An 18318-nucleotide genomic window follows, 5' to 3' on the forward strand; every position below is an offset into this window, starting at 1 on the left:
CAGGTAAAAAAAAAAATGTATTTTTTTTTTGTTAGGGATCTTTAAAGAATTGCACTCACAAATCGGCAGATCTCGGGTGTAATGCCACGGTCCTGCAGACTGTCTGTGTAAGCTGTCTTCTCATACCTCGTATGGGCAGGCAGTCACAGTCTGACAGGAAGCTCAATGAACAACCTAGAACGCTCAACAGCACCCTGGTAGTTCATTGAGAACTACAAGCCGACAGCTGCAAAGGCTGTCAGGACTTGTAGTTTTCCCATTCACAGACTGCTTTTTTTAGATTGTGACAGCAGCGGGGGGGGGAGATCCCCCGCTCACTGTCAAAACAGGTACTAGGGGGGAGGGGGTGAACTTATCCTTTAAAATATAAATAAAGGCAATATTTGGAGGTGAATTCGAACACCTGTCAGTTTTTATTGCTGTTTGTGCCACCTTTAGGGAGGTTCATCCACTCGGTTTGTCCTGTTTACTATTATTAAAGAGAAAGTAAAAGGAAATCCTATATTTCGGGTGGTCGTCAGAAAAGTAATAGAGGGCAAATCTTCCAATGGGGACACTAGTTCTGGTGACCTGGAGGGGCCTCAAGAGATTCCCTTAAATTTGCAGGGATTTCCTCTCACTTCCTGTTTTGGCTGTGGGACAGGAAGGGAAGGTAGATCTCCTCATTAGGACACAGATGCCAAAAAAAAAAACTAACAGGGGTATACCCTATAATCCTCCTTTAACCTATCCAAAAAAAATGGAAAAAAAAAGTTTTGCCTATAGTTCTACTTTAAGCTATCTACATTAACAAAAGTTTATCTATTCTGAGCAAAGGGAGGATGAAAAAAAATTATTGAAAACAATTTCTTGGTGATTCAGATTATTTTGATGCATCATCAAAAAAACGATTGAAAACTTTATTGTGGGTTTCCTTAAAAAAGTTTTTGAAAACATTATTCCAATGTTCTTCTTGAAAACAAATATTTAAAAAAATTATTGGTGATCCTGCCAGCCCTTTGGGTCTGTTCCCCAATGCTGTAGGGCCTGTAGTAAATCCACTCCAGCGTTGTCACCCTAGGCATTGTGTGGAGGAGCATTGTGTATCACCGCTATCACTGCTGCTACCCCCACCTCCCCTCACCACTGTTAATCAACACTGGCCATGTAATCCAATGAGGTGCTCTGAATTACGGTACTTCCTCCCCCTTTTGGATCCCTCTTACCATCTCTCAGGGCTTGGGTGTCCCTGCTACAGGAAGTGAAAGAATACCTCCCCAATGGTTTCACAGACATTTTAGCTGCTTTATCCAAAACTAACAGATACATTTTGGTTAGGCGTTAGGCTTTAACCTAAATTCCGTATCTGCCATAGGCTAATATTTACCCCTTGCACATAGTATAAACACAGTCGGGATAATTGAGCTTTAAAATGTGTTTTTTTTTCATACATACAGCCTAAAATGTAAAGTTGTAAATATACAAACAACAGAGCTATACACTGCCCCAGAGCATAAACAGATAAATACGCTGATGTTTCACTTTAGACAAAAACAGCCTGCTAATTAATGAGTAATACACATCTGCCAGTAAATATCTGCATCCTCCGAGCATCTGTATAAACAGCCAGGCTTGTGCATCTGACCACATCTGTCCTCCTCTGACCTCTCTGTCAGTCATGTCATGGCTTGTATCTGTATGTTCTATAAATAAATATGGAATCCCGAGCCGTGTGCAGGCCCAAATAACCCCGGGCTATTGGCAGAGTGCGCCATCTTTTCACTCCTGACCTACTTCCCAAAATGGTTTACCCCAAGGCATTGAGAAGTGTGGCAGGAAGTAAAGTCAGGAACTGCAGGTCAAACCAAAAATGGGCCACAAGTTTATCTGAGGAAATGGTGTAGAAGCAGAAAATCACACGGAGTTAGCACTATGGCTAAAACAAACTGCACAGAAGCCAGGACGTCCTGTGACTGCCCTTGTTTGATGTAGAACAGAAGGAGAGACAGTGGAGATAAATCAGTGAATCAGCTGAATGCAAATAATTAAATTTTATGGAGAATATTCTCGGTCACCTGGGGTGAGTAGATGGCTGCTGAGGACCAGGGAAACTAAAACACAATCTGTCATATATAAATGCAGTACTTTGGCTATACATGATGAGGCAACAGAGGACAGTCATTGTAAGGTTCCCTAGTAAGCTAACCTCCATCTTAAAGTAGATGTAAACCCTAACTAAATGGCATTCAGTTTCACAAAACACTTTATTTTTTTTTAGTTAAAAATAAAACACTTTGGCTTAGTTACTATTAGTATTCCTGGGGTGATGTGATTTGACTCTTTACATGTTTACTTTGTTTTTCTTATTTACCTTTTTTTTAATTTTTTTTTTTTACAAGAAACTTGTCACTGCATTGTTCACTGGTGCTGGTGTATTGTAGTGCTTAATGTTGAATCTGTTTGCATCTTTATTATGAAAATTTCAATAAAAATAATTTTCAAAGAAAACTACAATAAAAATAAAGTGCCTTGCAAAAGTATTCACCCCCGTGGCTTTTTACCTATTTTGTTACATTACAGCCTTTAGTTCAATGTTTTTTTTATCTGAATTATAATGTGATGGATCAGAACACAATAGTTTAAGTTGGTGAAGTAAAATTAGAAAAATATGTACATAAAACTATTTTTCAGAAATAAATAACTGATAATTGGCATGTGCGTATGTATTCACCCCCTTTGTTATGAAGCCCATAAAAAGCTCTGGTGCAACCAATTACCTTCAGAAGTCACATAATTAGTGAAATGATGTCCACCTGTGTGCAATCTGATCTGTCACATGATCTGTCATTACATATACACACTTTTTTGAAAGGCCCCAGAGGCTGCAACACCTAAGCAAGAGGCACCACTAACCAAACACTGCCATGAAGACCAAGGAACTCTCCAAACAAGTAAGGGACAATGTTGTTGAGAAGTACAAGTCAGGGTTAGGTTATAGAAAAATATCCAAATATTTGATGATCCCTAGGAGCACCATCAAATCTATCATAACCAAATGGAAAGAACATGGCACAACAGCAAACCTGCCAAGAGACGGCCTCACACCAAAACTCACGGACCGGGCAAGGAGGGCATTAAATCAGAGAGGCAGCACAGAGACTTAAGGTAACCTTGGAGGAGCTGCAGAGTTCCACAGCAGAGACTGGAGTATCTGTACATAGGACGACAACAAGCCGTACGTTCCATAGAGTTGGGCTTTATGGCAGAGTGGCCAGAAGAAATCCATTACTTTCAGCAAAAAACAAAATGGCACATTTTGAGTTTGCGAAAAAGGCATGTGGGAGACTCCCAAAATGTATGGAGGAAGGTGCTCTGGTCTGATGAGACTAAAATGTAACTTTTTGGCCATCAAAGAAAGCACTATGTCTGGCGCAAGCCCAACACATCACATCACCCAAAGAACACCATCCCCACAGTGAAACATGGTGGTGGCAGCATCATGCTGTGGGGATGTTTTTCAGCAGTCGGGACTGGGAAACTGGTCAGAGTTGAGGGAAAGATGGATGGTGCTAAATACAGGGATATTCTTGAGCAAAACAGGTACCACTCTGTGTGTGATTTGAGGCTAGGACAGAGGTTCACCTTCCAGCAGGACAATGAACCCAAACACACTGCTAAAGCAACACTTGAGCGGTTTAAGGGGAAACATGTAAATGTGTTGGAATGGCCTAGTCAAAGCCCAGACCTCAATCCAGTTTTGCAAGAAGGAATGGGCAAAAATCCCAACGGTAAGATGTGGCAAGCTCATAGAGACTTATCCAAAGCGACTTGGGGCTGTGATAGCCGCAAAAGGTGGCTCTATAAAGTATTGACTTTAGGGGGGTGAATAGTTATGCACATTTACTTTTTCCTGTTATTTTGCTCTATTTGTTGTTTGCTTCACAATAAAAAAAAAAAAAAATCTTCAAAGCTGTGGGCATGTTCTGTAAATTAAAGGATGCAAATCCTCAAACAATCCATGTTAATTCCAGGTTGAGGCAACAAAACACGAAAAATGCCAAGGGGGTGAATACTTTTGCAAGGCACTGTAGAACAGTTTAATTTTTTACTTTTTTTCATTCCTTTTTTTCATCTTTGTGTTATTGATCTCCTGTAGCCACTTCCTGACTACATGGACTCCAGAAATGTAGGGAGATCAAAATTCAATTAAAAAATTACATGGTGCAAGCCTCCTGAGGGTTATAACAGTGAACCATGCCTCTGCTATGCCACATGTGTTGAAATAGGCATTTGTTGTCACCACTGGAAGCCCACGTGCTATGGAGACAACACAGAAGCATAACTGGGAGACGAGGATTGGGAGCAGTCCCCATTCTCATCCTATCAGAGGTAGTACCCAAGCAAGGGCCTTCACCAGGTATTATTTTATCGAGTTTCAACATTACATTACATGTGAAATCAAATTTAAGATTTTATTGACTGCGTTTACGTATGCTTTAAAGACAATATAGAGCAGTTACTAAGACTTACCATTCAAAAAAAAAAATTATTAATGGTGTAGCTGTTTTTTTGCATCTTATCAATAAGATAAGTGCTTGAACTAGATGCACAGTTAAAGTGTTACTAACTCACAACAGTAAAGTCAGTATATATTTTCACTGTGGAACCCAAAGGGTAAATCCTCTGCATTGTGTAAAAAGGCTGTTTGATCCTGTCTTCTCTAATCCTCCCCTCTTAAACTGTCTCCAGTCCATCTCTTGATAGACCAGAGCCTTGGGGGCACTCTGCACATGCTCAGTTTGGTGTGTATTGCTAGATATTTCCTTTCTTCTTGGGAGGATGCATGGTATTAACACAGGGCCAATCAGCACTGTCAAGACAGAAGGTTATGGATCCTGCAGCCTCTTAGGACAGTCAGAGTAAAATGAAACATTCTCCTACAAGCTTTAACCAGACACTTACAGAATTTAGAAGACTGCTATATACTGCAGATGAGAAAAGGTATTTTGCAGTTTATATTTACTAAAATAATTGCATTTCCATGTTCTGTGGGAGACCAGATATAGTGAATGCAGGGTCCTGGGTTTAATAACACTTTAAGCTGGCCATAGACAAGTCATTTTTTTTTGTTCAACCAGCAGGTTGAACAAAAAAAAAATGACTCTATTCTTCTATCCACACACTCGATATGGATGGAGGAATCCCTCCCACTGAGCTGTTGTATTTGGACAGCGGAGAAATTTCCCCACCATCAGAATACACTCATCAACACCACAAGCTATAGCCGGTGGCGATGATCAAGAGAAAGTTTTCCAACAGGCTGGTTGTACACAGGTCAATTGATAGAGTCAATAAATTGCTTAAAGTTGGGATCCTTTCAGAGCCTGGACTGGTTTTGTGATGTCAGCCGGCAGTGGGCTTTAGCTCACTGTCAGTTAAATCTGGGTAGCAGGAGTGCAGAACTAAGTGCACTTTTATGACCCAGAAGAGAAGTATGGCCAAAAGAGTTTTGACCATACTTCTCTTTTAACCATGCATGCTTGACTGTTGTACTGCTACATAGGAATTCACATGATTGGCTTATGACAACAAAACATTTTGTATTGCTTGGTCCACCCTTATACAACCCCTGGCAAAAATTATGGAATCACCAGTCCCTGAGGATGTTCTTTCAGTTGTTTATTGTTGTCGAAAAAAACAGATCACAGACATGGCCAAAAACTAAAGGCATTTCAAATGGCAACGTTCTGGCTTTAAGAAACACTAAAAGAAATCAAGAAAAATAATTGTGGTGGCCAGTAACAGTTAGATTTATAGAACAAGCACAGGGAATAAATTATGGAATCACTCAATTCTGAGGAAAAAATTATGGAATCATGAAAAACAAACAAACAAAATAACACTCCAACACATCACTAGTACTTTGTTGCACCACCTCTGGCTTTTATACCTGCTTGCAGTCTCTGAGGCATTGACTTAATGAGTAATAAACAGTACTCTTCATCAATCTGGCTCCAGTCTTCTCTGATTGCTGTTGCCAAATAATCTTTGCAGGTTGGAGCCTTGTCATGGACCATTTTCTTTAACTTCCACCACAGATTTTCAATTGGATTGAGATCCAGACTGTTTGCAGGCCATGACATTGACCTTATGTGTCTTTCTTCAAGGAATTTTTTCACAGTTTTTGCTCTATGGCAAGATGCATTATCATCTTGATAAATGATTTCATCATCCCCAAACATCCTTTCAATAGATGGGATAAGAAAAGTGTCCAAAATTTCAATGTAAACCTGTGCATTTATTGAAGATTTAATGACAGCCATCTCCCCAGTGCCTTTACCTGACATGCAGCCCCATATCATAATTGACTGTGGAAATTTGCATGTTTTCTTCAGACAGTCATCTGCATAAATCTCATTGGAACGGCACCAAACAAAAGTTCCAGCATCATCACCTTGCCCAATGCAGATTCGAGATTCATCACTGAATATGACTTTCATCCAATCATCCACAGTCCACGATTGCCTTTCCTTAGCCCATTGTAACCTTGTTTTTTTTGTGTTTAGGTGTTAGAGATGGCTTTCTTTTAGCTTTTCTGTATGTAAATCCCATTTCCTTTAGGCAGTTTCTTACAGTTCAGTCACAGATGTTGACTCCAGTTTCCTCCCATTTGTTCCTCATTTGTTTTGTTGTACATTTTCTGTTTTTAAGGCATATTGCTTTAAGTTTTCTGTCTTGACGCTTTGATGTCTTCCTTGGTCTACCAGTATGCTTGCCTTTAACCACCTTCCCATGTTGTTTGTATTTGGTCCATGTTTTAGACACAGCTGACTGTGAACAACCAACATCTTGTGCAACACTGCGTGATGATTTACCCTCTTTACCTACATACTAACAAGCAGATTTAATCTGATGCAGGTGTTAGTGTTTGTAATGAAAATTTACAGGGTGATTCCATAATTTTTTCCTCAGAATTGAGTGATTCCATAATTTATTCCCCATGCTTGTTCTATAAATCTAACTGTTACTGGCCACCACAATTATTTTTCTTGATTTCTTTTAGTGTTTCTTAAAGCCAGAAAGTTGCCATTTGAAATGCCTTTAGTTTTTGGCCATGTCTGTGATCTGCTTTTTTTCTACAACAATAAACAACTGAAGGAACATCCTCAGGGACTGGTGATTCCATAATTTTTGCCAGGGGCTGTACAAACCAGCTTAGGTATGGCCATGGGCAGATGTATACATCCTGTACCCCTAGGACAACTGTCCTCATCCTGTGATAGTCAACTGTAAAGCCTAGCTATCCCATCAACAAGGTCAGTTGTAGCCACACAAGGTATGGTAATATGGCACAATGCAATGGGGGTTTCACATCTCCCATCATGTTCTTAGAACATAAACATCTGCCGTGACACATTCCATGGTGACTGGATAAAGGTGGCCGAGTTACCTTGCATGGCTATAAATGTTGGGGTATGTTCCAGATACTCATTGGAGCGGAGAAAGCCATTTGGATGTGTGGTGAAACGTATTCAACATTACAGAACAAGTCAAGCTAATTATGACCAAATACTGCTAGCTATATTATAACTTGGATAAATGAAAACCTTCACAGATCTTACCTCAGGAATATATGTGGGTGGTTATGTGGTAGCCCTGCTGCCCTACGACACAGCCTGTGTTGGCTATGTGAACGTCCTGCCCTTGTTATGACATGTTGAAGATAAGCAGTGCTTACGCATGGCTATTTATTTTAATCCTGGAGCAAAAAAATCTGACAAGGGTTCTAATGCTTTACCACTCACCCCAAAACAAAAAAAGCTGTTGTGGCTGGACATACAAAAAATGGTGTTAGGTTTTGTGGTGAGCTCAGAAGGAAATTGTTGAAGTATTATTATTTGCAGGGTAAATATCTAGCAAAGCACATAATAATAATACTAATACATAATACGTACAGCAATCTAGACCTTGTTCTTCAGAATCTGTAAAATAAAGAAACACGCACAAAGACAGCACTGTGGATCATACCGTCATATTGGGTTTCCGAATGATAGGAATGTCACCGGGGCTGTAATGGGTCTCTGTGTAATTCATGTGGATGAGTTGTCTGCAAAGCAATTATGAAAATGAAAAGTTAATTAATCGTTTTTCTTACAGTGTAAATGATGTCCAATACTGTTAACAGTGCAAACATTGTTCTTTCAGACTTTCAAACTGATGCTGTTAAAGAGCAACACCAAGCAGCACATTAAATCAAAGAACTGGAAAAACTGTTAAAGAAATGTTGCAACTGGTCAGAAAATTGACATAATTTATCTTAAAGGGTACCTGTTAGTACAGAAATATGGGTGCTGTTATGGATGACCGGCTTTAAAAAGGTGCAGCTCTGCATACTGATATGAAATCATTTTACCGTATGTTCAATAGCTAAACAAATCTCTTTTACTTAATTAAGTTTTTTATTTGTTGAGTGAGGCATTGATGATGTAACCAGGGTCCTAAAGATGCATCCTGGGAAGGCTACATTACCAGTTCCTTCCCCGTCAGATGGTGTTCCCTGTCACATGTTCTAGGAGGCAGAACCAGAGTTCCAGACAGATTTTAGGAAGTTAAAGTGATACTAGTCTAGTTTTTTTGTGTTTAACCACTTCAATACCAGGCACTTAGACACCTTCCCGCCCAGGCCAATTTTCACCTTTCAGTGCTGTCGCAATTTGAATGACAATTGCGCGGTCATGCTACACTGTACCCAAACAAATTTTTTATCATTTTGTTCCCACAAATAGAGCTTTCTTTTGGTGGTATTTGATCACCTCTGCGGTTTTTATTTTTTGTGCAACAAATAAAAAAATTTAAAAAAAAAACAAGTTTTTCTTTGTTTCTGTTAAAATTTTTTGTAAATAAGTACGTTTTCTTCTTCAATGACGGGCACTGATATGGCTGCACTGATGGGCACTGATACGGCGGCACTGATGGGCACCGATGAGGTGGCACCAATGAGGTGGCTCTGATGAGGTGGCACTAACGGGCACTGATGATGGGCACTGATAGGCGGCACTGATGGGCACTGATAGGTGGCACTGATGGGCACTGATAGGTGGCACTGGTATGCGGCACTGATGGGCACTCATAGGTGGCACCGATGGGCACTCATAGGCGGCACTGATGGGCACTCGTAGGTGGCATTGATTGGTACATATGGGTGGCACTGATGGGTACTTATGGGTGGCACTGATAGGTGGGCACTGATGGGCACAGATGGGCACTGACAGGTGGCACCAATGGGCAATGACAGGTGGCACCAATGGGCAATGACAGGTGGCACTGAGAAAACATTGCTGGGCAGATCTGGGCATTGCTGGGCAGATCAGTGACATAATGGTGCCAATCAGTGCCCATTTGTGGGCACTGATTGGCACAGATTGGGCACATGTGGATGGCCATGGGGTACATACCTGGCCATCCATGTTGCCCCTTCCCTGGTGGTCCTAGTGGCGATCCCTGGTGGTCCAGTGTGGTGATCTGAGGGGGGGCTGCGCTGATAAACAATCAGTGCAGACCCCCCCTGCCAGGAGAGCCGCCGATCGGCTCTCCTCTACTCGCGTCTGTCAACGGCTCTTCCCATTGACAGCGTGATCAGCCGTGATTGGACACGGCTGATCACGTGGTAAAGCCCCTGCCGGAGGCTCTTTACCAAGATCGGTGTAGCGGTGTGTCAGGCTGACACACCGCTCCACCGATCGCCGCGATGCGCGCCCCCGGGGGCGCGCTGCGGCATGTTATCCTGCTGGACGTCATATGACGTCCAGTCAGGATGACAGAACCACTTCCCGGACGTCAATCCGCTATAGGGCGGGCGGGAAGTGGTTAAAATAACAAACATGTCATACTTACCTGCTCTGTGTAGTGGTTTTGCACAGAGCAGCCCAGATCCTCCTCTTCTCAGGTCCCTCACCAGCGTTCCTGGCCCATTCCTTCTACTGAGTGCCCCCACAGCAAGCAGCTTGCTATGGTATGGGGGCACCCGAGGTGAGCCGCTGCTGTGTGTCCATTCAGACATGGCGTCATGGTGTGGCCCCGCCCCTTCTTTCTCCTCATTGGCTCACTGACTGTGTCTCAGCCCATCAGGAGAGAGAGTCCCGGACAGCCGAGACTCTCATGCAACATCACTGTATCGAGATGGGGCTTAGGTAAGTATTGGGGAGGGCCTGCTGCACACAGAAGGTTTTTTATCTTAATGCATAGAATGCAATAAGATAAAAAACCTTCTGCTTTTAGAACCACTTTAAAAGTTTTTGTTGGCTTTTTTTGGCTGTACTTCTCCTATGGATCACAGGAATGCAGTTCGTTCTGCACTCCTGTGACCCGTTTTCAGCCGAGAGCGGGGATAGAGCCTGCTGAATGCTGACGTCACTCAGCCGGTCCAGGATCTGAAAAGATCCTGGTCTTATAGCTGTGATCCACCCAGATGCCTAGACCCGCAGCTGGCAAGTTGCTGGGAGCCTGAGCCAGCCTCTCTGCTGCCTCCACAACCCAGCGGTCCAGTGAGCGTTAGAAGGGCAGAGCCGAGAGCCAGTGACTGACAGTCACCAGCCCTCTGCAGGCTGAAGACAGAGTTAAGCTCAGTTCACAGTCTGAAGCGGGCGGGAGACTGATGCAGCATTGGAGTGACGCTGCATCAGTCCCCCGCCGACCTCAGACCGTGAACTGAGCGATCAAACACCAGTGATGGCTTAGCTGCATCCACCTTTGTGAGTATAAGTTTTTCACAAACCCATACCTCACTTTTAAAGGCAGATTGCCATTACTAAACAGGTGCCAGTGTTGTAATTTTAAACATTCAATCCAATTGACTATTATTGTATGGAGCATTCTTCCTTTAGCGTAAGGGACCCTTTTTTGACCACCAATGTGAAGAAACCCTTACAATTTGTCCTGCTTTTCATCTGTTCTGAACATTATCATTTATTTGTTTATTATCTTTATCGTTACTGAAAATAACGTTGTTGTATAGAACAGCCCTGGGTGTTCAAAATGTCAAGTATGTCAAGTATTTTGTCAAGTATGTCAAGTATTTTCTTTCTTTCTTTTATTTATTCTTATATAACATACTGTCCAACATACTGTCCATACTGATATACCCAGAGCTGTAGTTATAATAATTTTTAGCAGGGTTCCATGAGACCGAAAGTTAACCCAAAACAGGAAGTTCCACTTTTTTTGCATCCCACGCTCCCCCCTTTAATAGTTGCACTTTTTGGGGATTGGGGGTGGTTTTGACAGGTACCCGCTCCCACTTCCAGTCGGGAACACCACATTGATCCGAGCAGAAGTTCGCCCCCTCTTTCCCCTGCAGCCTTCTGGGACACATTACAGGTCCCAGAAGACTGCAGGACCATTTACAAAGCGCCGCAAGGCTTCACTGCTCATTTCCCTTACTTAAAGCGGTAGTAAACTCTATTCTACCACTTGTACCTACAGGCGAGCTTACAGTAAGGCTTACCTGTAGATACTGTGAATATCGCCTAAACTTGCACAGTTTAGGAGATATTCAGAGTGCATGCATTACCGGTGCATGCGCTCTGAAGGTCTGCAATACACTGACAGAACCTTCAGGTCTGTACCATAAATGGCGGCTCCCGCGTGCATGCACAGGAGTGACAACATCACGCCACCCAGCCACTCATGTAGCCGGAGGAAGCAAACCCGGAAGGAAGACCGGGGGAAGATGTCAGCCCTCTCAGCGCTGACAGCACGGCACTGAAGGGCTTCATTCTAAGGTAAGTCTCTCATAATGTGCTAGTATGCAATGTATACTAGCACATTATGACACTGCCTTGCAGGGAATTTCTTTGCCATCAACTGCGCTTTAAGATGCCGGCGCCTGGACCCAAAGCTGACTGAAGATTCGGCTCAGGTGAGGACAGCGCTGGATCTCTGAACAGGTAAGTGTACTTCCTGTGTTAAAAAGGTCAGGAAAGGCTGATCTGTTGCATCTCTGTGATAGGAAGTGAAACAAAATATTTCCAACAGAACAGATTATAATCCCCTAATCACCCACCCCTGCCAAAAAAACAAAAAAGACAAAAAAAAACAAAAAACACTGGCATGGGTTTTAAGCATTCTAGCCAAAAGGAAAAATATAGATTTTGCTTAAAGCAGCACATACATGAATCAGTTTTTTAGTTCAGCCAGTGCTGTCAGAATGCACTGATCAGTGCTGCCAGCAAAATGAATCAGTTTTTTTGGTTCAGCCAGTGCCGTCAGAATGCACTGATCAGTGCTGCCAGCAAAATCGGACAGGGCGGTTGTAAAGAACCAGCTGAATTTCAATCCACGTATGGTCAGCTTTAGGTTTACACTTTAACCGCTTGAAGACCAGCCTCTATATAAGAAGACAAAAAAGTGCTCCCAAGGGCTTTCAGGCAGCAAAAAAGATCAAATTAAACCACTGAATTGGTATATAAAAAAAGTATTTTTATTGATACAAAAAATTACAAAAAGGTTCAAATATCAACACAGCTTTTAAATCCATGAGCTCTGGTATGTATAACCTCATCAAACAGATGTTCTTATTAAACTGGCAGCCAACAATATACAGTATCTCACAAAAATGAGTACACCTGTCACATTTTTGTAAATATTTTAATATATCTTTTTATGCGACAACACTGAAGATATTACACTTTGCTACAGTGTAAAGTAGTGAGTGTACAGCTTGTATAAGAGTGTAAATTTGCTGTCCCCTCAAAATAACTCAATACACAGCCATTAATGTCTAAACTGCTGGCAACAAAAGTGAATACACCCCTAAGTGAAAATGTCCAAATTGGGCCCAAAGTGTCAATATTTTGTGTAGCCACCATTATTTTCCAGCACTGCCTTAACCCTCTTGGACATGGAGTTCACCAGAGCTTCACAGGTTGCCAGTGGAGTCCTCTTTCACTCCTCCATGAAGACATCACGGAGCTGGTGAATGTTAGAGACCTTGCACTTCTCCACCTTCCATTTGAGGATTCCCCACAGATGCTCAATAGGGTTTAGGTCTGGAGACATGCTTGGTCAGTCCTTCACCTTTCCCTCAGCTTCTTTAGCAAGGCAGTGCTCATTTTGGAGGTGTGTTTGGGTTTGTTATGTTGGAATACTGCCCTGCGGCCCAGTCTCTGAAGGGAGGTGATCATGCTCTGCTTCAGTATGTCACAGTACATGTTGGCATTCATGGTTTCCTCAATGAACTGTAGCTCCCCAGTGCCAGCAGCACTCATGTAGCCCCAGATCATGACACTCCCACCACCATGCTTGACTGTAGGCAAGACACACTTGTTTTTGTACTCCTCACCTGGTTGCCGCCACACACGCCACCATCTGAACCAAAATAGTTTATATTGGTCTCATCAGAAAACACGACATGGTTCCAGTAATCCATATCCTTAGTCTGCTTGTCTTCAGCAAACTGTTTGTGGGCTTTCTTGTGCATCATCTTTAGAAGAGGCTTCCTTCTGGAATGACAGCCATGCAGACCAATTTGATGTAGTGTGCGGCGTATGGTCTGAGCACTGACAGGCTGACCCCCCACCCCTTCAACCTCTGTAGCAATGCTGACAGCACTCATATGTCTATTTCCCAGAAGCAACCTCTGGATATGACACTGAGCACGTGCACTCAACTTCTTTGTTCGACCATGGCGAGGCCTGTTCTGAGTGGAACCTGTCCTGTTAAGCCGCTGTATGGTCTTGGCCGCCATGCTGCAGCTCAGTTTCAGGGTCTTGACAATCTTCTTATGCCTAGGCCATCCTTATGTAGAGAAACAATTTTTTTTTTCAGATCCTCAGAGAGTCCTTTGCCATGAGGTGCCATGTTGAACTTTCAGTGACCAGTATGAGAAAGTGAGAGCGATAACACCAAATTTAACACACCTGCTCCCCTTTCACACCTGAGACCTTGTAACACTAAGGAGTCACATGACACCGGGGAGGGAAAATGGCTAATTGGGCCCAATTTGGACATTTTCACTTAGGGGTGTACTCACTGTTGTTGCCAGCTGTTTAGACACTAATGGCTGTGTGTTGAGTTATTTTGAGGGGACAGCAAATTTACACTGTTATCCCCTTACCGCCGAGCGTACGGCTCTCGAGGGTTATACTGGGATGATGCCCGCAGCTGCAGGCATCATCCCGGTACCGTTTTGTAGAGCGGGCGATTGGCTTTCCAGAGATAACAACCAATGCGACTAAAAGCTGCTCGGCTGTTATCCTGGAGGAGTGGGAGGGGACATCCCCCCTCCTGTCACCTCCCACCACTCTGAACAGGGCTCCCGTAAACACCAAATGTCAGAAATAGGCTTAGTCAAGAAAGGGATTTATACAAGCTCTACACTCACTACTTTACATTGCAGCAAAGTGTCATTTCTTCAGTGTTGTCACATGAAAAGATATAATAAAATATTTACAAAAATGTGAGGGGTGTACTAACTTTTGTGAGATACTGTGTGTGTGTATATATATATATAAAATGAGAATTCTGATTCAGTGTTGTTGCCCAGAAGAACCCCATTTTATATTGTAAAAACTGATGTTCTGGCTGCTTATTGCATTTTTTTGAGGCCTTAAAATGTCAGCAGTGAAAACACCCCCAAAATAAACTATAATCACCAATAAAATCTCTTCTAGTCACAGGAACTATGCCCAGTTTTTACAGTGGATTAAAAATGCTTGTTTGCATTTTAGATCAAATTATTATATTAACACATGACACAATTAATAAACTAAACGTGTTATTTTACATTATAGCTGTTCCAGCAACATATACAGGGTCACAAAATTCCAGGTATGTCCCGATGATCCTTGAATTTAAACACACTGGAGAGCTGAGCATTTCATTAGATTGCAGGTTTCAACATCAACAATTTGGTCCTTAGTGCCAAAGCTCTAAACTGCATCTTAACCCCGTGAACAAAAATGTAATATATTGCAGCATAAACTATAATCACCAATAAAATCTCTCCTAGCCACAGGAACGCCCCAGTCAACCCACAACAATCAATTAGTATGCAAAATAAACTGTCAACCAAGAGATAATGTGTGTTCATACATGATAAAAAATTACTGAGTGGGTGAAAGGGAGTTACGTATTGCTTGGAGATGGCTGTTAAGTGATATGGGCTCATTTTCGGGGATGGTAAAGTGTTAGGGGTGGTTTAATATATTAAATACATTGATTATTTATGATACACTGAGCAGCTATGCACATTGGTTCTTAGCATGGGAAGCCTTGTGCCAAAAATTACCTGCACCAGGTTGCTGGTGCTGAGAATATATATTACCATGGGGACCTGTCCTTGGTCCTGATGTCGCAGAGCTATGGTGCCTTTGACACATCAGATGACACAACTATGTCTGCGGTAAGACACATCCAAACCAGAATCTGATGCTGAATGGTTAACCATGGTTATTTCTGCAGATCTATAGGAGGTATCAGTTACTGTAATAAATCTTGTTAGGGGGATGGTGGGCTATGACATCTTCATACCACAGCAGCCATAAACCATTGTTGATGTCAGCTTGTCATGTGACTTTACTCAGAGGATTAGAGGTCAAACAGAAATAGCGGAGGAAGGATGTTATCCACACAAAGTCCGGTAAATAAGCTTTACATTGTCTATACGATACCTTCCTACTGCCTATGTCCAGTTTTTACAGTGGATTAAAAATGCTTGTTTGCATTTTAAATCAAATTATTATATAAACACGACAGAATGAACATACTAAAAGTGTTATTTTACATTATAGCTGTTCCAGCAACATATACAGGGACACAAATTTCCAGGTATGTCCCAAAGATCCTTGAATTTAAACACACTGGAGAGCTGAGCATTTCATTATATTGCAGGTTACAACATCAACAATTTGGTCCTTAGCGCTGAAGCTCTAAACTGTATCTAAAACCCGAGAACAAAAATTTAATATTATTGTAGCATACCAGTCCTTAGATGAAGTGGCTGCCTTAATTTGCTCCTTCTAGGCTTTTTTCCCTTTATTTTTACCTGGTAATTGGGAATAAGCTTTGGGTTGAACTCACGCCTGTTCGCACTTTAAGGTAGCACCAAACAAACTAGCCATAATAGGCCAGCTTACCCACCTAAATGCCCAATTTTGGTTTGCAAACAGACCCGCCAGGGATCACAGGTGATAACATTGACCAAAAATGGTCATGTCCACGTGTGGTCAACGACGTCACCGATTTGTTTGTGTATGGTCCTTTTAAAATAAAAACAAAAAAATTTTATGAGGTCTGCCTTAAAATAATACTAGACCCTTATCCAGGCAAGCATTCTGGGGGACCAAGAAAGAGGGGGGGGGGGTGGTGATTGTGCGCTGCATCCATATCCCCTGAACCATCAACCATCCATACCCCCAACCGGGCCACATGTCTTTAACATTGTTAGGGTACCTTGCAATGGGGGGTGGCAAAGCTTCCTTCCCTTGCAAGGCACTTTGTCCCCATGTTGAGGGGACAAAGGTCTCATCCCCAACATTCTTACATTGGTAGATTTCCCCCATGGCAGTGTCCAGCTACCCATTTCTTATTTTTTTAACAATAGCTTGCAAATTAGCTGTAAAAAGGGTTCAACAATATGTTTAGGGTTCAAGGACTTCCTGCTGGGTTTGTCAAACTTCCTACAAACCAAACTTTGTTTCGCAGATCTCTATTTGTGATCCTGCCAGTAACACACTTTCATACCTCTAAACTATTTGAGATAGGAAAGAGGAACACCATTAAACTCTACACAAAGTAAGCAAGGGACACAACCCACAGTTACGGAGGTCATGAAAAATTAAGACAAAAAAAATTTGTTAAAAACTTACAAAACATTTTTTCACCACGTTTGCATTATGTTGGTATTATAAATAACAAATACAATACCTTAGAGGCTGGATGAAAGGTTTAATGTAATGTATTACATCTGGTAGGCAAATAGATTTTAAAAGAGGTCTATACAGAACACCAAAAAGAGGGACAACTGAAGAGGAAAGAGGGACAGAGGGACTTGGTTCTAAAAGAGAGAGACAGCCCTTCCAAATGACGGACAGTTGGGAGCTATGCACTTCCTGTCCTAGGCTGACAACACTCAGTAATTGTACTGTATCTAATGCCTAGTACACACGATGAGAAAATGGGATGAAAAATACCGCTCTCGGAGCAATCGTTCGATAATCATTAGTACATAGATTTCGAGAGCCGAGCAGTTCATGCGAAAATATCCGAAAAGAACAAGCATGAAAAATGTTCTCATACGATAACAGAACAAATGATTTTTGTGTAATTAGTATGGTATTTGTATGAAAAAAAATGTTCAACCAAGACCATACATGCTCGGAAATGAAAGAATACATTACAATACATTACATCATTTCTGAAGTTGTAATCTGTTGTACGAGAGTTTTTGTAACTTTAGTAACCTATTGGTTTTCGAGACAATCATGCAAAAAAAAAAAAAAAAAAAAACTAGATTTATCGTCTGATATTTTTATCGTGTGTACGAAGCTTAGAGCCCTTTCACACTGAAAGCGATTGGGCGTCGGCGGTAACGCGGCGCTATTTTTAGCACCGCTTTACCGTCGTTTTAGCAACGCTATTCGGCCGCTAGCGGGGCAGTTTTAACCCCCGCTAGTGGCCGAAAAGTGTTAAAACCACCTGCAAAATGCCGATACAGTGGTGGTTTACCGGCGGTATGGCAGCGCTGCCCATTGATTTCAATGGGTAGGGGCGCTATAGAAGCGGTGTATTCACCGCTCCTATAGCGCTGCAAAGAGGCTGCTTGCAGGACTTTTTGTGACGCCCTGCCAGCGCAGCGCCCCAGTGTGAAAGCACTCAGGCTTTCACACTGGATTTGCAGCTGAGGCTTTTTTCAGGCACTTTACAGGTGCTATTTTTTAGCTCTAAAGCACCTGAAAAACGCCTCCAGTGTAAAAGGGGTCTTAAGGAGGAGCAGCACTGAAAGGACTACTGAACACCGCCAGCTCTGTAATCTTCATAATATAAGGGGGAGATGGCCTGACTGATTACAGTGCTTTAGAGAACTTAGGAGAGTGTACAGAACAGCACTGGATTTCTGAAAGGCTCAAAAGGTATTTTTTGCACTTATAGGAGATATAACAAAACGCTTGTATGGTATATTTAACTGACCGAAAGGTGACAAATAAGATATTGTTAGGGTGCAGTTTAAAGGTATGATTTCCACACAAAAAAAAAAAAAAGGTTCACACTTCCTATGCTAGGAGTGCCTCCCCATTCAAGTCTAGGAAGAGTTACTGCGCAGGCGTAGGCAGTACCAAATAG

At 42.2% G+C, this 18318-nt stretch overlaps 1 protein-coding gene across 1 annotated transcript in view; it reads right to left on the reverse strand.

Annotated features, from left to right (window-relative positions):
- Nucleotides 1-18318, reverse strand: part of ADAM19 (ADAM metallopeptidase domain 19) — a 123657-nt gene that overhangs the window by 64705 nt on the left and 40634 nt on the right. Inside the window, exon 4 of the mRNA XM_073621174.1 lies at nt 8008-8086. Coding sequence (XP_073477275.1) covers nt 8008-8086 — 79 coding nt within the window. The remainder of the gene's footprint in view (nt 1-8007; nt 8087-18318) is intronic.

The sequence above is a fragment of the Aquarana catesbeiana genome, linkage group LG03 (assembly GCF_042186555.1).
Source record: "Aquarana catesbeiana isolate 2022-GZ linkage group LG03, ASM4218655v1, whole genome shotgun sequence".
Lineage (NCBI taxonomy): Eukaryota > Metazoa > Chordata > Amphibia > Anura > Ranidae > Aquarana > Aquarana catesbeiana.